The following is a 15,948-nucleotide window of genomic DNA, read 5'->3' as shown; positions in this document are numbered from 1 at the left end:
ATCAAGATTGCCCTTCCATGAATTTGTTTCCACTAACCTTATGGCTTCCTAAGATAAAATAGAAAAGCCACAATTTTACCATTTTCTATCCAAAAATAGTTGACATGCCTAACAAAATCATTAATTCGATGTTATTAAATGTTATTTAAAAGAATTATTACATTAAAATTTTTGAATATGTTAATTTTAAATTCAACAATGGTTAATGACGTATTTGATTTATAATATCAAATTAGTGACTCATTGATTGGGCTTATAGCCTGTATTCCTGCAAGCAGTATTTAGAAAGTCAAATTAAGATTCGATCTGGTTATTGCTTTCACTACTGCTTTTTTTTTTTTTCTTTTGGGGGTGGTGTCTAAATTGACTGATTATGATTTACTATTCCCGTTTTGAAGGTTAGAAGCATGAAGACGATTGATTAACAATGACAAGCTGGTCTCAGAATTGAAGGTTTATGTTTTAAGGGTCGACGGACGAATAACGTTAACCTTTCAGCTTTCTCCTCCAGGATTTAGAACAGAAATGGACATATTAACACGGTTAAATGGGTCGCCAACAGTTTCAAAAACAGACCCTAACATGAGCTCAGCTCATACCAAAATGGAAAAATTCATTACAATAAACCACACTGCTCAAATTCAACTCTGCTTATACATCTCACCTATGAAGGGAGATTTCTGCCTATATCCACTCTTTTTCCTTGGTCAGATTTGTTTCACAAGTGTCTGGCAACCGTTTCGTATAAATCACGGGGCCAATTCTGATGCATATTATTTGCAAGGAAGGTTGCAATCTGCAAACACCAAGATATGCTTGTTACACACCCATCGTAAACTACAATAATTTCTCCTTCATCGAGAAACAGCAGAATTAAGCACCCGTTGCTCATAATGGAAACATTAAGTGAGATTGCTAGTTTAAAATACCAGCTTACCTTTGCTCTCATAGCGCGAAGTGATCCATCTGTATCAGTCACATTTTCCAAACAAGTTAGAGCTACCTTGAGCAGGTCCGGCACACAAGCTTGGACATGAGGAGATAAATTTTCAAACATGTTAGAGGTAACATCAGGTGCTCGTGGATCCAATGGAAGGAATGGAAGTTTGGCAACTTCCCTTAGAGCATCAAGATACTGCCCTAGTCTGGTCAACTTGTGGATAGACAGGATTGCCTCAAGCTGTCTCAATACAGTTTGTTGCTCCAAAACATGTTCCCGCTCTTGGAGACTGCACAATTAATCCAAGTTGCCATAAGGTCAGAAGAAAGAAGAAAGAAGAAAGATAAAACAGTATAAGCATAAGATGTACAGGACTAAAACAACTGAAAAGAGTTGCTGAAATATCTCAACCATGTAAAGAACACGTGTCACAACTCACAGGAAAAGATAAAATTTCAACTGGCAATTTTAAATTTGTTTTTGAAAGAAAGTAAAATAGCCTTAGCTAAATTTAAAATGAATGGATAAATTACTAACTATGGAAGCACTGCCATTTCCCCACATATTTTGATACTATATATTTTCCAAATTTACCAGCGAATGGGTAAATAATTAACAACTAAATTAGCAAATAGAAATAAGGCACACATGTTTAGCAACTAAAGTACAGGCAGCGCAAGACTAATAATTGGAGCTTAATCTATTTCTTTTGGGGTTAATTAGTCACAATCCTAGCACACTGGATTTCAGGCAAGAAAGAAAAATAAGGAAGTTAAACAGCTTCTACAAGCATTTATCACAAATTAGGACAACACTAAAAGTAAAATACCAACCAAATTTTGACATCAGAAACACGCAGCCAAATTTTAATAAAGAAAAAGTGGAGGCATGGAATTGGAACAACCTGACTTCAGGATAATATTTGAAAGTCTCCAAGATCTCATTGCCAGAATGAATGAGGCCAGCAGTTCGACTCTCGCCATCCAATCTACCGCATGACAGGGCACAAATTGCTTCAGATAGGCACTTATTTATTGTATCCAATGCCATTGAAAACGCCCCAACTCTCTTCTGAATTTCTATAGACTGAATTTGGACAAAGAAATTATAGAAAAAAAAAAAGGAAAAAACAACATAAGATTAGCTGCAAACCTATAAAGGTGCAACATTAGATCAACACCAAATACATTAATATATGAGGATACAAGAAGGGACATCAGATGCAGAGATGATATGTTGAGGACAAAAACGTGATTAGTAAAACCCAAAAAGAAATAAAATGGTGGCAACAATATGAGAGAGGGATCTGCCTGACTACTGCAAGTACCAAGGATAATGCATGTTTGGAATTGTCAATACTTACCAAAATTTCACCTTCAATTAAAACAAAGCTTGCACTTTCCTATGCAATACCGAAAACAAAAACATTGACGAAGCAAAGAAAGAGAGAGAGAATTACTTTCTCATACAGCCCAGCATCTTGACAATGGCGGGCAGCTTCCAGCAGAAACTGTTGTCTTGCTTGATGAGCAGTCAAGAATCTTCCCAATTCACCTTCCTCTCCAGCACCTCTTGAACCAAGTAAAAGATAAATCCCACCATCTCGTAACAATAGCTCAGTAAGGAGCTGCTTCAGCATCAAGTGCCTTTGCCTTTGCTGATCCACATTACCTCTCCCAGTCCATGATACCTGTCCACCACCTACTGCAGCAGCAGCTTGTGCATAATATTCTAGTGCCATTTGAAGGTTACCAAGCCTTATATACATAGAGCCATACTGCCTAATAATGCTGGATGCTTCTGCATACGCATCCATCATCCCCAGTTTTTTTCCAGCACCAGCACCTTCATAAAGGACCCCATTGTCTGCTAACACGATTGCTATGTGTGCAGCATCAATGTTATATCCTTCATCCCCTGCTTCTTTAGACAAGTATGAAACAGCCAGTAGTAACTGGATACTTAAAAGCAAGACATACGGGTATACCAGAGGGTCCTTTCCATTCTTTGTGTAATATGATGGCTCAAATTTGTTTAGGTAAGCTTGCAAATCATCCAGACTGTATGGTACTAAACCCTCATTCAGAATAACAGATGAGGTTCCACCGGGTAAGTCGCGTACTGCTGACAATATGAACCACAGGAAATCCTCTATGGTACTGAAAAGTGATGGTAAATCTCTGAGGAGACGGTCAATTTGCCTGCGAGAACCGGATATGATAGCATAGAGCAATAACTTTTTCTTGTCATACGCAGCTCGACCAACCCGATCACCCATTCTAAACATTTTTTCACACTCCTCTGCAGCAGCAACTGCAATGTCTGCTGGAACCATGCCTCCACTGTTAATCCACTCTGTAAGCTGTTAAAACAGAAGTTTTGAGTAATGTTGATTGTCAAGTATGATGAATTAAACAGTAAACAGTATGTACCAGTGGTGCAAACTGGTGAGAAGCACGGGATGATAGGGCAACTTGTCTTGCTTCATCATAATACCCAGTCCTCAAGCAAAAATAAATCTGTTACACAAAATGAACGGATTCTTAGTGAAACTTAGTCCTTTGGGAAGGGAAACAAGGATGAATATAAATGTATAAAACTTAGAAGGGAAAAAGAAATTTGAGAATAAAAGCATTATCATCATCTGTTTATACTCATTTGCTCTTTTAAACGGTGCCCCTCTTCCATACAACCAAATAATAAAAGAATTAACACCTCAAGGCACAGTAAAAGCATCCCCATGATACCTCTCAACTATATAAAAGATACCTCGAACAAAAGAGTACACAAGTCCTCTTAACAACGACAAGGAAAACCAAATGAAAGACAAACTTATATAATTGAAAACCCTGCTCCGTGTTTCATTGAACTAAATTGATCCATCCAGCAACTTAGTCTAAAGGACTAATAGTCAGAAGTCTATAGATTCCAGATGTCATAAAAATACAGAGACAGTACATTTAGATATCTACTTCAAAGCCTGCAAAACTACAGATATCACATGCCAAAAGAAACATAAGGAAAACAAATTTTTGACATAATCATTGAAATAACAACCAAAGACTGTCTAATGCTGACATGACAAATTCTATTGTTCAAGCTCACAACTGTCTGAAACTTGTGAGTTGCATAAGTAGTTCGACATTAGACTCTAAAGCAATTTGAAAAATAGCATTAAAATAATCAGTGACAAGTTAGAAACCAGATATTTTACATTTCATATAGATGATATTCATCAGGGATTTGACTGTAAACAAAATAAGTGAATTTAAATAAAAACCTGCTGCCAAGTGGTATCAACAGGAGGCTGCCTTCGAGCATCACCTGCGTCAAAATCCAGAATTCCATAATCCCTCAAACGAATCTGGATAACAAAGAAAACAAGAACTTTTAAATAAAGAAGATTAAAGCAACAGTTAAACATGCAATTTGAAGCCAAATAGCAACAGCAGACCCGAAGAAAGGCATGAACTCTATGCAAATTCCCAACAGCTCCACCAAGAGCAGCCTACATTGAGGTAAAAAAACAAATATCAGCACTGGAGAATTAATACCAGTTTTACAAATGAAACTGGTTATAAAGCAACATCGAAGACTACAATCCATCACTGGAAGCAAAAGTCATTTGGAGAAGCAACAATGAACAAGGAACAACGGGAACAACAGCAGCAACATTAAACAAAAGTGTTACTAGTACTAAAAATTAGAACCAAGAATGATTTCTGCATCCTCTTTAACAGCAGAATAATAAAACAATGCTAGAGAATATTGTTACTTGTGCAGGATGGCTTTGCACTGTATCCATAATGTATTTCTCATGTCCCCATTCCAGGTGACGCCTCGCACCAATTACTAATGACATCTTTCTTGAAACACTTCGTTGCATTGTCAAATCCTCACCCATTATCGTCTGCCAAAATATTTAGTTCATCAACAATGGTTTATCTGACAGCAAGTAGCAGGATAACACTAGTGTGTATTGTTACCTGAATAAGATGCCACATTTTCTGCATGTTAACTGATTTGCCACTAGATGCTTCAGTGCCCAAACTCTCATACGCAGCCTTAAAAGCTGTGGCAGGCTACACAATATGCATATAACGATCATCAGTAAATAATAATAAAATTATAACAAAACAAAAGGATTGAATTAAAAGAAACTAGACCTAATGTTTATCACTGCCGGAAAGGTTCCAGAGGAAAATGAGAAAGATGGATATCACTTGACTGGCATGTTTAATAACCACATAATACATGTGCATGCACACACACATACACCATATTACTGTTAAAGAAACAAATAAACAAATTCTAAGTAGACATTCCAGTGCTTTATGATTATGGAAGATGGCCAAAATCAATTTTTATAACTTGAAAGGAAAGACAATAATCCTTACTTTAAATGGTAAGCCTTGTTGTCTTGCATTGTTCAAATTTCTTACAACTTCAGCATATACTGACACTTTTTTCTCAACAATAGGCTTGTTAGCTAAAGGTACAAGCTCCATGCCAGAGGGACCTGATGAAACCTGAGGACTAGAAGCCATGGAAACTATTTGACCTGAATGAGCACCAGCAATGCTTTTATCAATCATGTTAGTCTTGGGTAACGTTGAAATCCGGCTCAGGCTCTGTAAGAAGTCTCGTTTTTCCTTTTGCCAGTCTTCCTGCAGGGCATGAGACACTACCGATCAATCATGTAAAAGCAGAAAATCTACAGACCATCTTAGTCATCTTCAATTTGTTAATATTATGTGCAATATTTCAAAAAAAAATTATCAGGTCTTTTGGTACTAGAAGAACTACTTGATTAGCAAGAAGCCCATGGAGAAACTGTTTCCACTTATAAGTTGCAAAAAGCACTGAAGACAACTTATATTGAACAATACAAAAGATAAAAATCCCATAAGGGAAAAATACTGCAGCAAAGTACTACTCCTTTACCCTCAAAAGTGGGTAACACTAACCTCCAACACTTTCATCATATAATCATTAAAACTTCTGAGGTTATCCTTCTGAGCTTCTTGGATGGCTGAAACCATTGCAATTTCATGAACCTGAGATTAAAACATTGCACGAACAATGATCTATCAATCACCTTCAAAATTAAGCAGCAAAAGTTTACGTTAAAGAGGGCTTATTCATTAGAATATAGACAAGGCCAGGATAATAGAACAATCAAATGTGAAAAAGGACTTGCTCCAAAAACATTAGCAGCACTCAAGACTCCTTACTCAAAGTTCTTTTATGATGATCATATAAAAAAGATTATTAGACTGAACAAGCTGATGATTGTAACAAGGCAAAAAGACATAACAGCCCTGTACCTATACACAATTTATCCCCTGTAATTTCACCCACCAAAAACTCAACTCAAGTACCTTCATTACCAGGTTCATAATTAGTTTATATAATACGTCTCATTTTAATCTTTTAGAAAATCAAGCTTCCTTTCACCAAGTACCAAGTAATGAATGAAAATCTATAATTATGACAACCACCCTCCTATAAGATCAACTCTAGAGGTGATGAGAGATTAATAGAAAGACACCAAAATGCAAGAACAAAGCACAAATGTAGAATAGCCAAGCCATCTTGGAACATATCAAAAACCAAACATATACACAACCATATAAACAATAACTACAGTATGGACCAAACAAGTTACAAGAACAAGAAATATTATTGAACACTTCACATGACTTTGCAGGAAAAGAAAAACTATCCTTTTTTTTTTATTCAGTGGATTAAAGACAATAAACCCCTGGGAAAGGCGAGAACTGGAGTTCGAACCCCAACCCTGCAGGAATTCCACCCCCGAATGGGGATAAGTTCAAAGATCCATTTTGGATGCAAAAGAACATTCAAATGTGCAACCAGTTTAACTAATTCCATGCTTTATCTCCTTGTTTTACTCACAGCAAGCTTAATAGTCAAATTGCAATAATTTGCTGATTTTTGCAGCAATTGCTTAGTAAATAGCAATAATTTGGAATTCACTACATACTCTAACCCGAAAAAAATATGCGATTAGCCAGAGAATGTAGCAGTCATTGACTATTATAAATTAAAAAGAAGTCATAAGTATTCAATCTGAAGAGCAAACACTACCTGCTGCAGATACTCCTCAACACTTGTTGCTTCAGCAGGGAAAACATCCTCAAATGTTGTCTTCAGAAAAGATGATCAGTGAGAGGAAAAAATGGTTTGTGAGATTACAGTAAAAGAGAAAATAGAACTATGAAAACAAATCAAAGAACTTCGAAGCAAGATACATAACCAAAATCATCACACAATCAATATCAAAGCTCTCCAAAGTTGATAATCATACTTAGTGATGCATGCATTTTATGGACCAAAGTAGCATTTAAACAGTAAAAATACAAAAAGGTGGAACACAAACTCCCTTAATAATGCCAGAGAAAATTTGAGATAAAAATGTCCTTATTTTGACATATTACTAACAATTTATTCCCCCTATAAATATGACAAAGCAAAACAGGTAGTAATTGTACAAAAGATTTAAACAAAGTTATTGAGTTTGAAGCCACAGAATCTGAGTTATCTTTAAATAAAAAAATGGAATATAAGAGATATTTACCTTCAATTCAAACGACTTCAGATCACGTGTAAGCTGCTCAGCATTGATTCCCTCACGTGCAAGTAGCCTTCAAATGCAAAAAAGACAATCTATATATTCCACAGGTAAAACAAAAAACCTTGGGGAACTAAACAAATGTTAACCCTTCAAATAGTTGTTAAAACCCAAGTTTGCAATATAAGGTTCCAAGCTAACACATTCCTCTTACTTTCACAGCTAACAATCTGTCCGTTTAACTGACAGCGATTACGAAAATCGCAACAACCAATTAAGTAATTCAAATTATAAATTACCTTGTGGCAGCAATAGATCGAGAAGGAGCCTCAGTTCTTAAGGTTTTTGCCTTGAGCTTCTTCGATAGTGCTTCCAATTGATCTAAGTTTCTCTGAATAAATATAATTGATGAACCCAATGTCAATGAAAACCAGATGCATGGATCTATATTACTAATAAATTTCCTTTTTCAAACAATAATCTCAGCTGAGATGGATACCAACTGAAGCTTCATTCAGTTAAAGAAACTGAAGACAAAATTTTGAACATTTGATTTTCAATTTCTTTAGACCAACAAATAGGTTTTTAATACTAATACTTCTTTTCCAAAAAAAAAGGTGGTTTTTAATACTAATATAAAACAACAACTCAAAGGTTCTTAAAATACAGACACTTCTACAAAATATATTGCTATAATTTATTGACAACATCAAAGATATAGACAATTCATTTTAATATCATCAATTTAATAACTAATAACAGTAATACCAATAGATAAATCAATATTTACAAATATATCAAGATCCTGAAACAATAGATATATGGTTAAATACATTGAATATTGTGGATATCATAATCCATGACTTCAAGCAACTGAAACATGCAAAACCAGAAGGCCTAGTTTGGGGTGAACTTTTCATCCTCTATTCTTATTATAACAAAATGGATGAACAAATTCAAAGCTAAATTTCATAGCACTTTTCTTGTTATGTGTAACCAAGTTTTTTGGCCAAAATGTCTATAACCTGTTTCTTCCCCTCCAGAATATATTTCCAAAAACCAATTTTCTGGTGAAGAAAATGAATTCCCATCAATGACTAAAAGAATATTAAGTCATTTCTTATCCTCCAATCAGTTTAGTTTTGAAAGCAATAAACAGATTTGACTGAGCCAGGGTTTTCTATTTAGCTAAATTTCTCTCATCTAAAACATTAACAGATATTTAAGTTCAAAGTCTTGATTTTTCATACTTTCATTTATTTCTGCAGCACAGAAACACAGTATTAAAAGAATTAATGACATAAACCACATTAGCTGAATTAATCTCCACAAGGAAACATTTATATCATTGGGGCTTGCAGTAGGAAATACATGAGAACACATTGGTTCCGTTGCCTATGCTGTACATTCTGAATCATTACAAAAAAGCTGAGGGACAAGCCAGATTACTGGCGGACTAACATTTAGCAGAGCTTTTTGTTCTCTATTCCTTGAACAATGAAAGATAATAAAACCCAAACAGATTCGTAACTTCATGTTATTCTAATGCATTTTCTCACAACCGGACAATAAAGGACAGAGGAAACCTTAATTAGACTCAATTAAACAAAGGTCCTTTTCATTTTAACTTACACCATAAAAAAAATGAAAACTTGACGTTTTTAACAGTCTTTTCCTGTTTAAAAGCTACCAAAATCCAAATAAAGCATTGAATTGATTATGAACAATTCATCTTCCTTACTCAGATAAGTATTTCTCCTTCCCAGGCAACTGAATGAAGCATTAAGAGTTACATTCATCCAGTCAAGTATACAAGATAGAACCACATTCTCCACTCATAAAAGTAGAAAATGTTTCTGAACTATCTAAAATAAATACTCAAAGATCAGACTATCAAATACCAGCTTGAAGTTTCTTTCCTCAAACCATCTAAACCTAGAAATAAAGATTTTAGAACTCATTGCTTCAACCTCACTACTGTTGCTTCAATTTCCTTAGCACCAAACTTATCGCTTTCTTTTCGTTCCCTACATTTTCTAACATGAACTCATGATTTCCTTTCCTTGCTTTTTTTCAGCGAGCGACAAAAGCAATAGGAAATGTAAATAAAAGAGAAAAGAAGCACCTGAAAATGAATGAGGCTTAAGATAATTTCAAAAAATTTCCATTTCACAAATATATATATAGATGAACCATAGAAGACTTTCTCCACTTGAACATTTTTCCAATTTCATTACCTTTCCTTCGTTTTCTAGGCATCCAAACATAGCAACAAGCTAAAGCAATCAACATTTTCCCGTTTAACCGTCACAATAAAATCCAAATTATTTTCGTTTTTCCAACGTTTTTCTCGATTTTTAAAAATTTGAGAATTTGAAGCATCTTTTCTGCAACATTTTTCCATTTTACAGGAAAAGGAGGAGAAAGTGAAGAGAGGACCTGAAGAGGAGGAAACTGAGCAGAAGGAGCGGCTTGCTCGAGAAGCTTGGAGGAAGAGTGGAGAAGATCGGTCCAGCTACTCATGTCTTGCTCACTCGCCATCGCCCCCCTTGGTCCTTTGGGATTGTGATGGGAGGGAAAAAACTGGGTTTTAGCCTTTTATGCTAAAGCCCTAATTTTTAAAAACGGTCATACAGCTTTCCCTTATTATCGAGGGAGCAGCAGCAGGAGCAGCCAGCTACCCCACTCGGTTTGGCCTATGGACCATTGAGACGTGGGCTCCGCTCTCGTTCTTGTATTAAAAATTTCATTAAAATAAATTTAAAAGCAAGTTTAAATTGTATAAATTTATTGACATTTTTGTTTATGTTTAAGTAATAGATCAGTTTGTCTTAAATTTGGTTTAGATTTCTTTTTTACTATTATTTATGACTTTAGATTATTAAATTTAAAAGATCATATTGCTCTCTTCATTTCTTCCTTCTTAATACTTTATTTAAAAATTTCTAAATTAATTTTAAATTATTTTTTATTGGCATAAAACAAATTTATTCTTTACTTATATCAAAATATGATCAAATATTTTTTCAATCAAATAACTAAGGTGGCGTTTGGTATCAGAGATGTAAGCCACATTTCCTGCAATGTGGCTTATTAAATTACATTGCAGTGTTTGTTTTGTAACAGATCACTGCAATGTAAGATTGTAATACAATCACATTGCAGCCAATGGATGTAATGTGATTACAGTCCAAAACCAATGCAATCACATTACATTGCACTCTGCAATGTTCTTAAAGACAATTTTACCTTTCAACTTTATTATCTTATTAAAAATATTTTATAATATTATAATTAAAATAAATATATAATATAAGAATAAAAATTAAAATAAATATATAATATAAGAATAAAAATTAAAATAAAATAAAATATAAAAAATTAATATTTATATAATATAGATAAAACAAATTAAAATAAAATATATAATATAAAAAATATATTAAAGAAATGAAAATAAAATATATAAAATTATAATAATAAATAAAAATAAAATATATGACATTAAAAATATATTTAAAATATGATATTATATAAAAATTAATAATATAAATATAAATATATTAAAAATAAAATATAAATTATTATAATAATAAATAAAAATAAAATATATGATATTAAAAATATATTTAAGAAATGATATTATATAAAAATTAATAATAAAAAATATAAATATATTAAACTTATATTTTAATAATTAGGGGTAATTTTGATAATTAACATTACATTCCCACTAAAGTACTTGTAAACCAAACACTGCAATGTTATCGTCCCTGCATTTTAATCATTATTTTACTTATATACCAAACACTGTAATGTTATTTTCCCTGTAATCACATTGCTTGCAATCACATTACTTGCAATCACGTGTAATCACATTGCATTGTAATGCACCAAACGCTACCTAAATGTATTTAGTATTAAGAATTTGTTTGTTTTAATTTTTTAATTTAAAAATTATAATAAAATTATTATAAAATATAATAATTTTTAAAATTAAGCTACTATTGATCGAAAATACCCCTCTCAACTTTTCAAAAAGTATTTTCTTTGTCAATCTATTTTCCTCCTTTTTAATCTTTTTTATTATGCAAATCACTTTTTTCTAATACAAATCATGTTCTTTTTTTCATTTATCTTTCTCTATAAAAATTTAGCAACAAAATAACAAAATTTAATTTTTTTTATTCTCATAAAAGTTAAAAAAAAAGAATATTCAAAAATTAAAATTACATTTAGGTAATACTTAAAAGTTTTCTTTTTTTTACCAAAAATTATTTTAACATCAAATACATTATTTCCTCTTTTCTAGTCTTACTTGAAAAATTTAAACATTATAATCCGATCACTTACTATGTTAACAAAAATTTAGTAGTATTATTATATAAAATTTAAAAATTGTTTCATTTTTTATATAAATTTTTTATATTTATATTTAAAATAATATATAAATTCGAAATAAATTTATTTTACTTGATATATTAATTGATTGAAAATGATATAAATAATTAATTTTACAAATGAAATGAAGAAAACAAACACTAACCCAATTAAATAGCTAGGGATTCACCTTGTCTAATTCTTTTGACGGCAAGCCTACCCATAAAACAAAACCAATTAAATAACAGAAAGCAGAGCTAAAATTAATTACAAACCAATTAAATAGCATAAAGTAGAGCAAAAATTAATTGAAGAAAAATAATGAAATAAAGAAGTTGATTTTTTTATTTAATTTTGTTTGTGTAAAATAAAAAAACTGACAGGCACGGGTAAGTGTAATCTTTGCCCATCCGCCAAACAGCAAAGGCCTGAAGGTCGATCGGTTGGAGAGGAAGAGAAATGACGAGGGCTACTCAAATCTTACGCAAAGGCGGCAAAGCTCTGGAGGATTTCAACTTGCTTAAAGTCTTGCAATCTGAAATATCCCACGAACTCTCCTCCAATTCTTTTCAGGTTCTTTTATTTTTCCTTGTCTTTTTCCCTTCTCATTTATAGACATAAATTTCACTGTTTAAATTTGACGACTGATTCAGTTATTAATGGATTTAGGACTTGTTTGTTCGATGAACTTTCTGGGAATGCAATGGTTAATCATCAATTTGATCATTCTCTTGGGTTTTTCTTTTTTTTCGTTTATTGAAGAGGTGTTTACTAGAAACCGAAGGGGTCTGTTGCTTTGTTCACTGATTTTTAGGCTAAAGAGCTTATGATTGAGAATGGGCTTATCATGAAATTTAAGATTACTTAACTAAATGGGTTTTTCTTAAAATACAGGAAATTTAACTGTACATTGTTGTCATTCTTTTTCATTTTAAATCAACTATGATTTTGCTCTCCACCGTTGCTTTTGCGTTTTTTAGCACATTTAAAGAAGTAAAACGCAAATAGCAAATGAATGGCTGGCAAAAACAACCAAGTGGAGTCTCATCTATCCTCTGGTGCATTCAATTTTAATACTTGGAAATACAATGGACCCAAATGATTTTGCAGAATCTGATCTTACTCTCATCATTTAGATCTCAGTCAAGACATTATATGACTTTGAATAAAGAAAAGTAAGCACACTTATATTGTTAAAGTTTCTCACACTGCAGTGGGGATAGCTCATTTGTTTTGATGATAGTTTATAGTTCATCTTGAAGTTTAAACATCTTAAAAACTTATGTCCCGCAGTTATAGCATTATTAATTTGGGAGAAATGGGTGTGTTATATATTGAATCAGGATATCAAGAGCGGCTCTCTAGGAGATTTTGTATTGGACTGGAATTCAGCACAGTCACATGATGTTGTTTTGCGGAGAAAAAGTGAGTCTGGTGAAGAGGTTGCTGTTTCAGCCTTGTTGGGCCACGAGACACGTGATAGCGAGGGTAAATTTCCAAGGGAAGTTTTCATGAAGGTTTGTGTAAGAAAGCCTGGCTTGAGTTCTATGTTGCAGTTTGATTGTGGAGTTTCTGAGAAAGGTGTTCATGGATCTGACTTTAACATCCATAGCGCCTATTATCTCCAATCATCAACCATTCCTAATTCTTCAATCTACCGGGGTCCCTCATTCAGGTGAAAATTTTGCTGTCGGTATTCCTCTTACCAAATTCTATCTGCTCTAAAGAATGCTGCTTATTGTTCAATAATGATTGTTTTTCTGATATTCCTTTATTTTATAAATGTTCAGTCAATGTCTATGATTTTATGGGTTACTCACTATAACGGAAGTGGATAAGTGGATGTGGTGTGTTTAAGATCATTCCAGAATTTAAAACTACATCTAACTGTATGTGCACATGTGCATGTGTAGTGTGTTTCATGTGTGTTGTCTCACCTTCCCCCTTTCTTGTTGCCTTTATTTAGGCTGTTATGCTGAATAGAAGATTTGATTGAGATGAGGATTGATGTGTAACTAAACCCAACTAATTTATGATGAAGACTAGGTAGAAGTCCTGGGTTAAATTAACCAATGAAAATGAAATTTTTAGCTTTCATTAACTTTCTAAGGATAAACTCATTGATTCCAGCAAGGCCAATCACAGTTTGAAATTTGTCCATTTTTTTTGGGTGAAGATCTCCTTGTTCACAGCGTAATACGCACATGCGAGTGTGTTATAGCATGAATTTCTCAAATGGTTGTTATTTATTCCCAATGTTTTTAGTTTGTAAAATTAGTTGATAACATAATTTTGCAAGCTTGTTAATTTAAAAGAAAAAAATTGCAAGCTTGTTTTATCAACATCAGAACAATCACGTTCTGGTATTCATGGTCATTATAGATAATTATCAATCTTACTTTTTCTTCAATTTTTGCCTGTAGCTCTTTGGACCCTCAATTACAAGATGCATTCAAGGAATATCTTCTAGCCAGGGGAATTGGAGAAAACTTGACCAACTTCCTCCTCCTCACCCTACATAAGAAAGAGCAAGGTCAATATGTGAACTGGTTACAGATTCTTGAATCATTTGTAGCAAAAGACAAGTGAGATAGATTATTATAGACAGTAGGTTGAAGTTATACATGCTTCCACATTTTCGCATCACTGATGCTCTCTTATGTTTAAGTGGAAAAAGTATATTGATCAAGTAATTTAAAAAATCGTTCTCAGATTTTACCCATTGCCATTGATGATGTTATTTCAAAACTTTTTGAACAGTTTTTGTGCCATTCTTTATTACTCTAACATCAGGCAGTGGGTTTGACTCTCCACTACTATATTTGTCCAATTTTTGGTAAAGCACCTAACATCATTGTCTATATATATATAGTTATGTTAAAACACACATGAATGATCAGTAATGATGGATGTATCTTGTAGAAAGTTCTTCTAGTAAGGAGAGAGGTAGTGTTGCAGCAAGTAGAGTGAGAAGAGAAGCAGATTAGAGCAGTCTTTGAAGTTAAAAGTGCTCTTGTGATAGGAGGTGAGGGATAAAAATTAAGGAAAAGGTAAAGAAAGTGTAATGGCAGAGCACGGTGGGAAATAGAGTGGAAAGGGCGAAGTAGAGGAGAGCATTTGGAAAGAGCTTTTTGGAGAGAATATCTTAAGAGTGAGAGTCTATTAAGTTTTTCTTAATAAATTAACAAGGTTCTTATATATATTAAGTAGAAGTAGTTTTTTAGGTGAGGTTGGCTAAAAGGTGTTTATTGGACCAAATGGAAAGACCACATTCAAGGAGAACACATTCATTATGGGAATAACGTGTTAGCCCACTTCTTATATAAGGTAGTGAGTAGACATTTTAGTTTAATTGCACAGTGGAGCTCAATGACACTTTATAATATGTCAGATTTCTTGAGAATTGGGATACAAAATCAAGCTCTTTAAAGCATCTCAATAGTAAAACCAACCAGTGAGCCCTATTATTTGTTCATGATTATTTTTACTGTTAATTACATGATATTACTGTTCTATGTTTGTTCTTATTCTGTAAAACAACTCTTAAACAAATAATAAATTAATCAAAATCAAACATCTATATTTTGCTTCCTAAATATATAAGAATTCTTAATGATAGAAGTTCTTGTGCATAACTAATATAGTAATTTAATCTCATCGATAAGCATGTCTACATGAGACTTGTTATGGGAGGCATGTCTCAGTCTTAGAGAGCAATAATTGTTATACGCATTAGTTACTTTGTGCTTGTTTCAGGTGTCACTATTCGAGGTGTCGTATTGTTTTGCTAGTTAAATAATTTTTTAAAAAATTAGTTGGGAGTAGTGCACTTTCTTGTGCATGGCACTCCTTTCCTATGTTGCAAATTTTTTATTTTTGTTGTGTTTGTCTGTTTGTTACTCCATGCATGGAAAATTTTTTTTTTTTAATTGAAACATCAATAAATTTTCCATGCATAAAGTCAGGTGATGGGAATTAACTTGCTGAAAAAATTAAAGATTTTAAAAGAGAAGTGAATCAAATTCAAAGATTG

At 33.0% G+C, this 15,948-nt stretch overlaps 2 protein-coding genes across 2 annotated transcripts; one reads left to right on the top strand and one right to left on the bottom strand.

The window, feature by feature from the left end:
• Window positions 1-421: 421 nt before the first annotated feature.
• On the bottom strand, window positions 422-10,164 carry LOC110415596 (nuclear pore complex protein NUP93A-like). The gene is made up of 15 exons (XM_021427294.2): window positions 9,975-10,164; window positions 7,835-7,926; window positions 7,542-7,608; window positions 7,052-7,111; window positions 5,908-5,997; window positions 5,338-5,607; window positions 4,927-5,022; window positions 4,716-4,850; window positions 4,395-4,448; window positions 4,221-4,304; window positions 3,373-3,459; window positions 2,400-3,302; window positions 1,845-2,026; window positions 938-1,229; window positions 422-796 (listed from the first exon to the last, which is right to left on the bottom strand). The coding sequence occupies exons 1-15, from the start codon at window positions 10,074-10,076 to the stop codon at window positions 719-721; spliced, it is 2,592 nt and encodes an 863-aa protein (XP_021282969.1). The 5' UTR covers window positions 10,077-10,164; the 3' UTR covers window positions 422-718.
• A 1,992-nt stretch (window positions 10,165-12,156) lies between these two features.
• LOC110415453 (Mitochondrial glycoprotein family protein) lies at window positions 12,157-14,675 on the top strand. Its single transcript, XM_021427117.2, has 3 exons — window positions 12,157-12,488; window positions 13,259-13,590; window positions 14,339-14,675. Exons 1-3 carry the CDS (start codon window positions 12,375-12,377, stop codon window positions 14,502-14,504), a joined length of 612 nt encoding a protein of 203 aa, XP_021282792.1. The 5' UTR covers window positions 12,157-12,374; the 3' UTR covers window positions 14,505-14,675.
• Window positions 14,676-15,948: the final 1,273 nt, after the last annotated feature.

The sequence above is a fragment of the Theobroma umbraticum genome, unplaced genomic scaffold (assembly GCF_002168275.2).
Source record: "Theobroma umbraticum cultivar Fairchild unplaced genomic scaffold, ASM216827v3 scaffold_147.0, whole genome shotgun sequence".
NCBI classification, from domain to species: domain Eukaryota; kingdom Viridiplantae; phylum Streptophyta; class Magnoliopsida; order Malvales; family Malvaceae; genus Theobroma; species Theobroma umbraticum.
This window is presented reverse-complemented; position numbering and strand designations above follow the sequence as displayed.

What these genes read in the sequence shown, in the direction of transcription:
- LOC110415596 (XM_021427294.2), bottom strand. Translation starts at nt 10,076, where the DNA reads ATGGCGAGTGAGCAAGACATGAGTAGCTGGACCGATCTTCTCCACTCT. An exon ending in TTGATACCACTTGGCAGCAG is followed by an intron (nt 3,460 to 4,220) that starts GTTTTTATTTAA and finishes TTTGTGTAACAG; the next exon opens with ATTTATTTTTGCTTGAGGAC. An exon ending in TTCGCGCTATGAGAGCAAAG is followed by an intron (nt 797 to 937) that starts GTAAGCTGGTAT and finishes TGGTGTTTGCAG; the next exon opens with ATTGCAACCTTCCTTGCAAA.
- LOC110415453 (XM_021427117.2), top strand. Translation starts at nt 12,375, where the DNA reads ATGACGAGGGCTACTCAAATCTTACGCAAAGGCGGCAAAGCTCTGGAG. An exon ending in TCTCCTCCAATTCTTTTCAG is followed by an intron (nt 12,489 to 13,258) that starts GTTCTTTTATTT and finishes ATATTGAATCAG; the next exon opens with GATATCAAGAGCGGCTCTCT. An exon ending in TACCGGGGTCCCTCATTCAG is followed by an intron (nt 13,591 to 14,338) that starts GTGAAAATTTTG and finishes TTTTGCCTGTAG; the next exon opens with CTCTTTGGACCCTCAATTAC.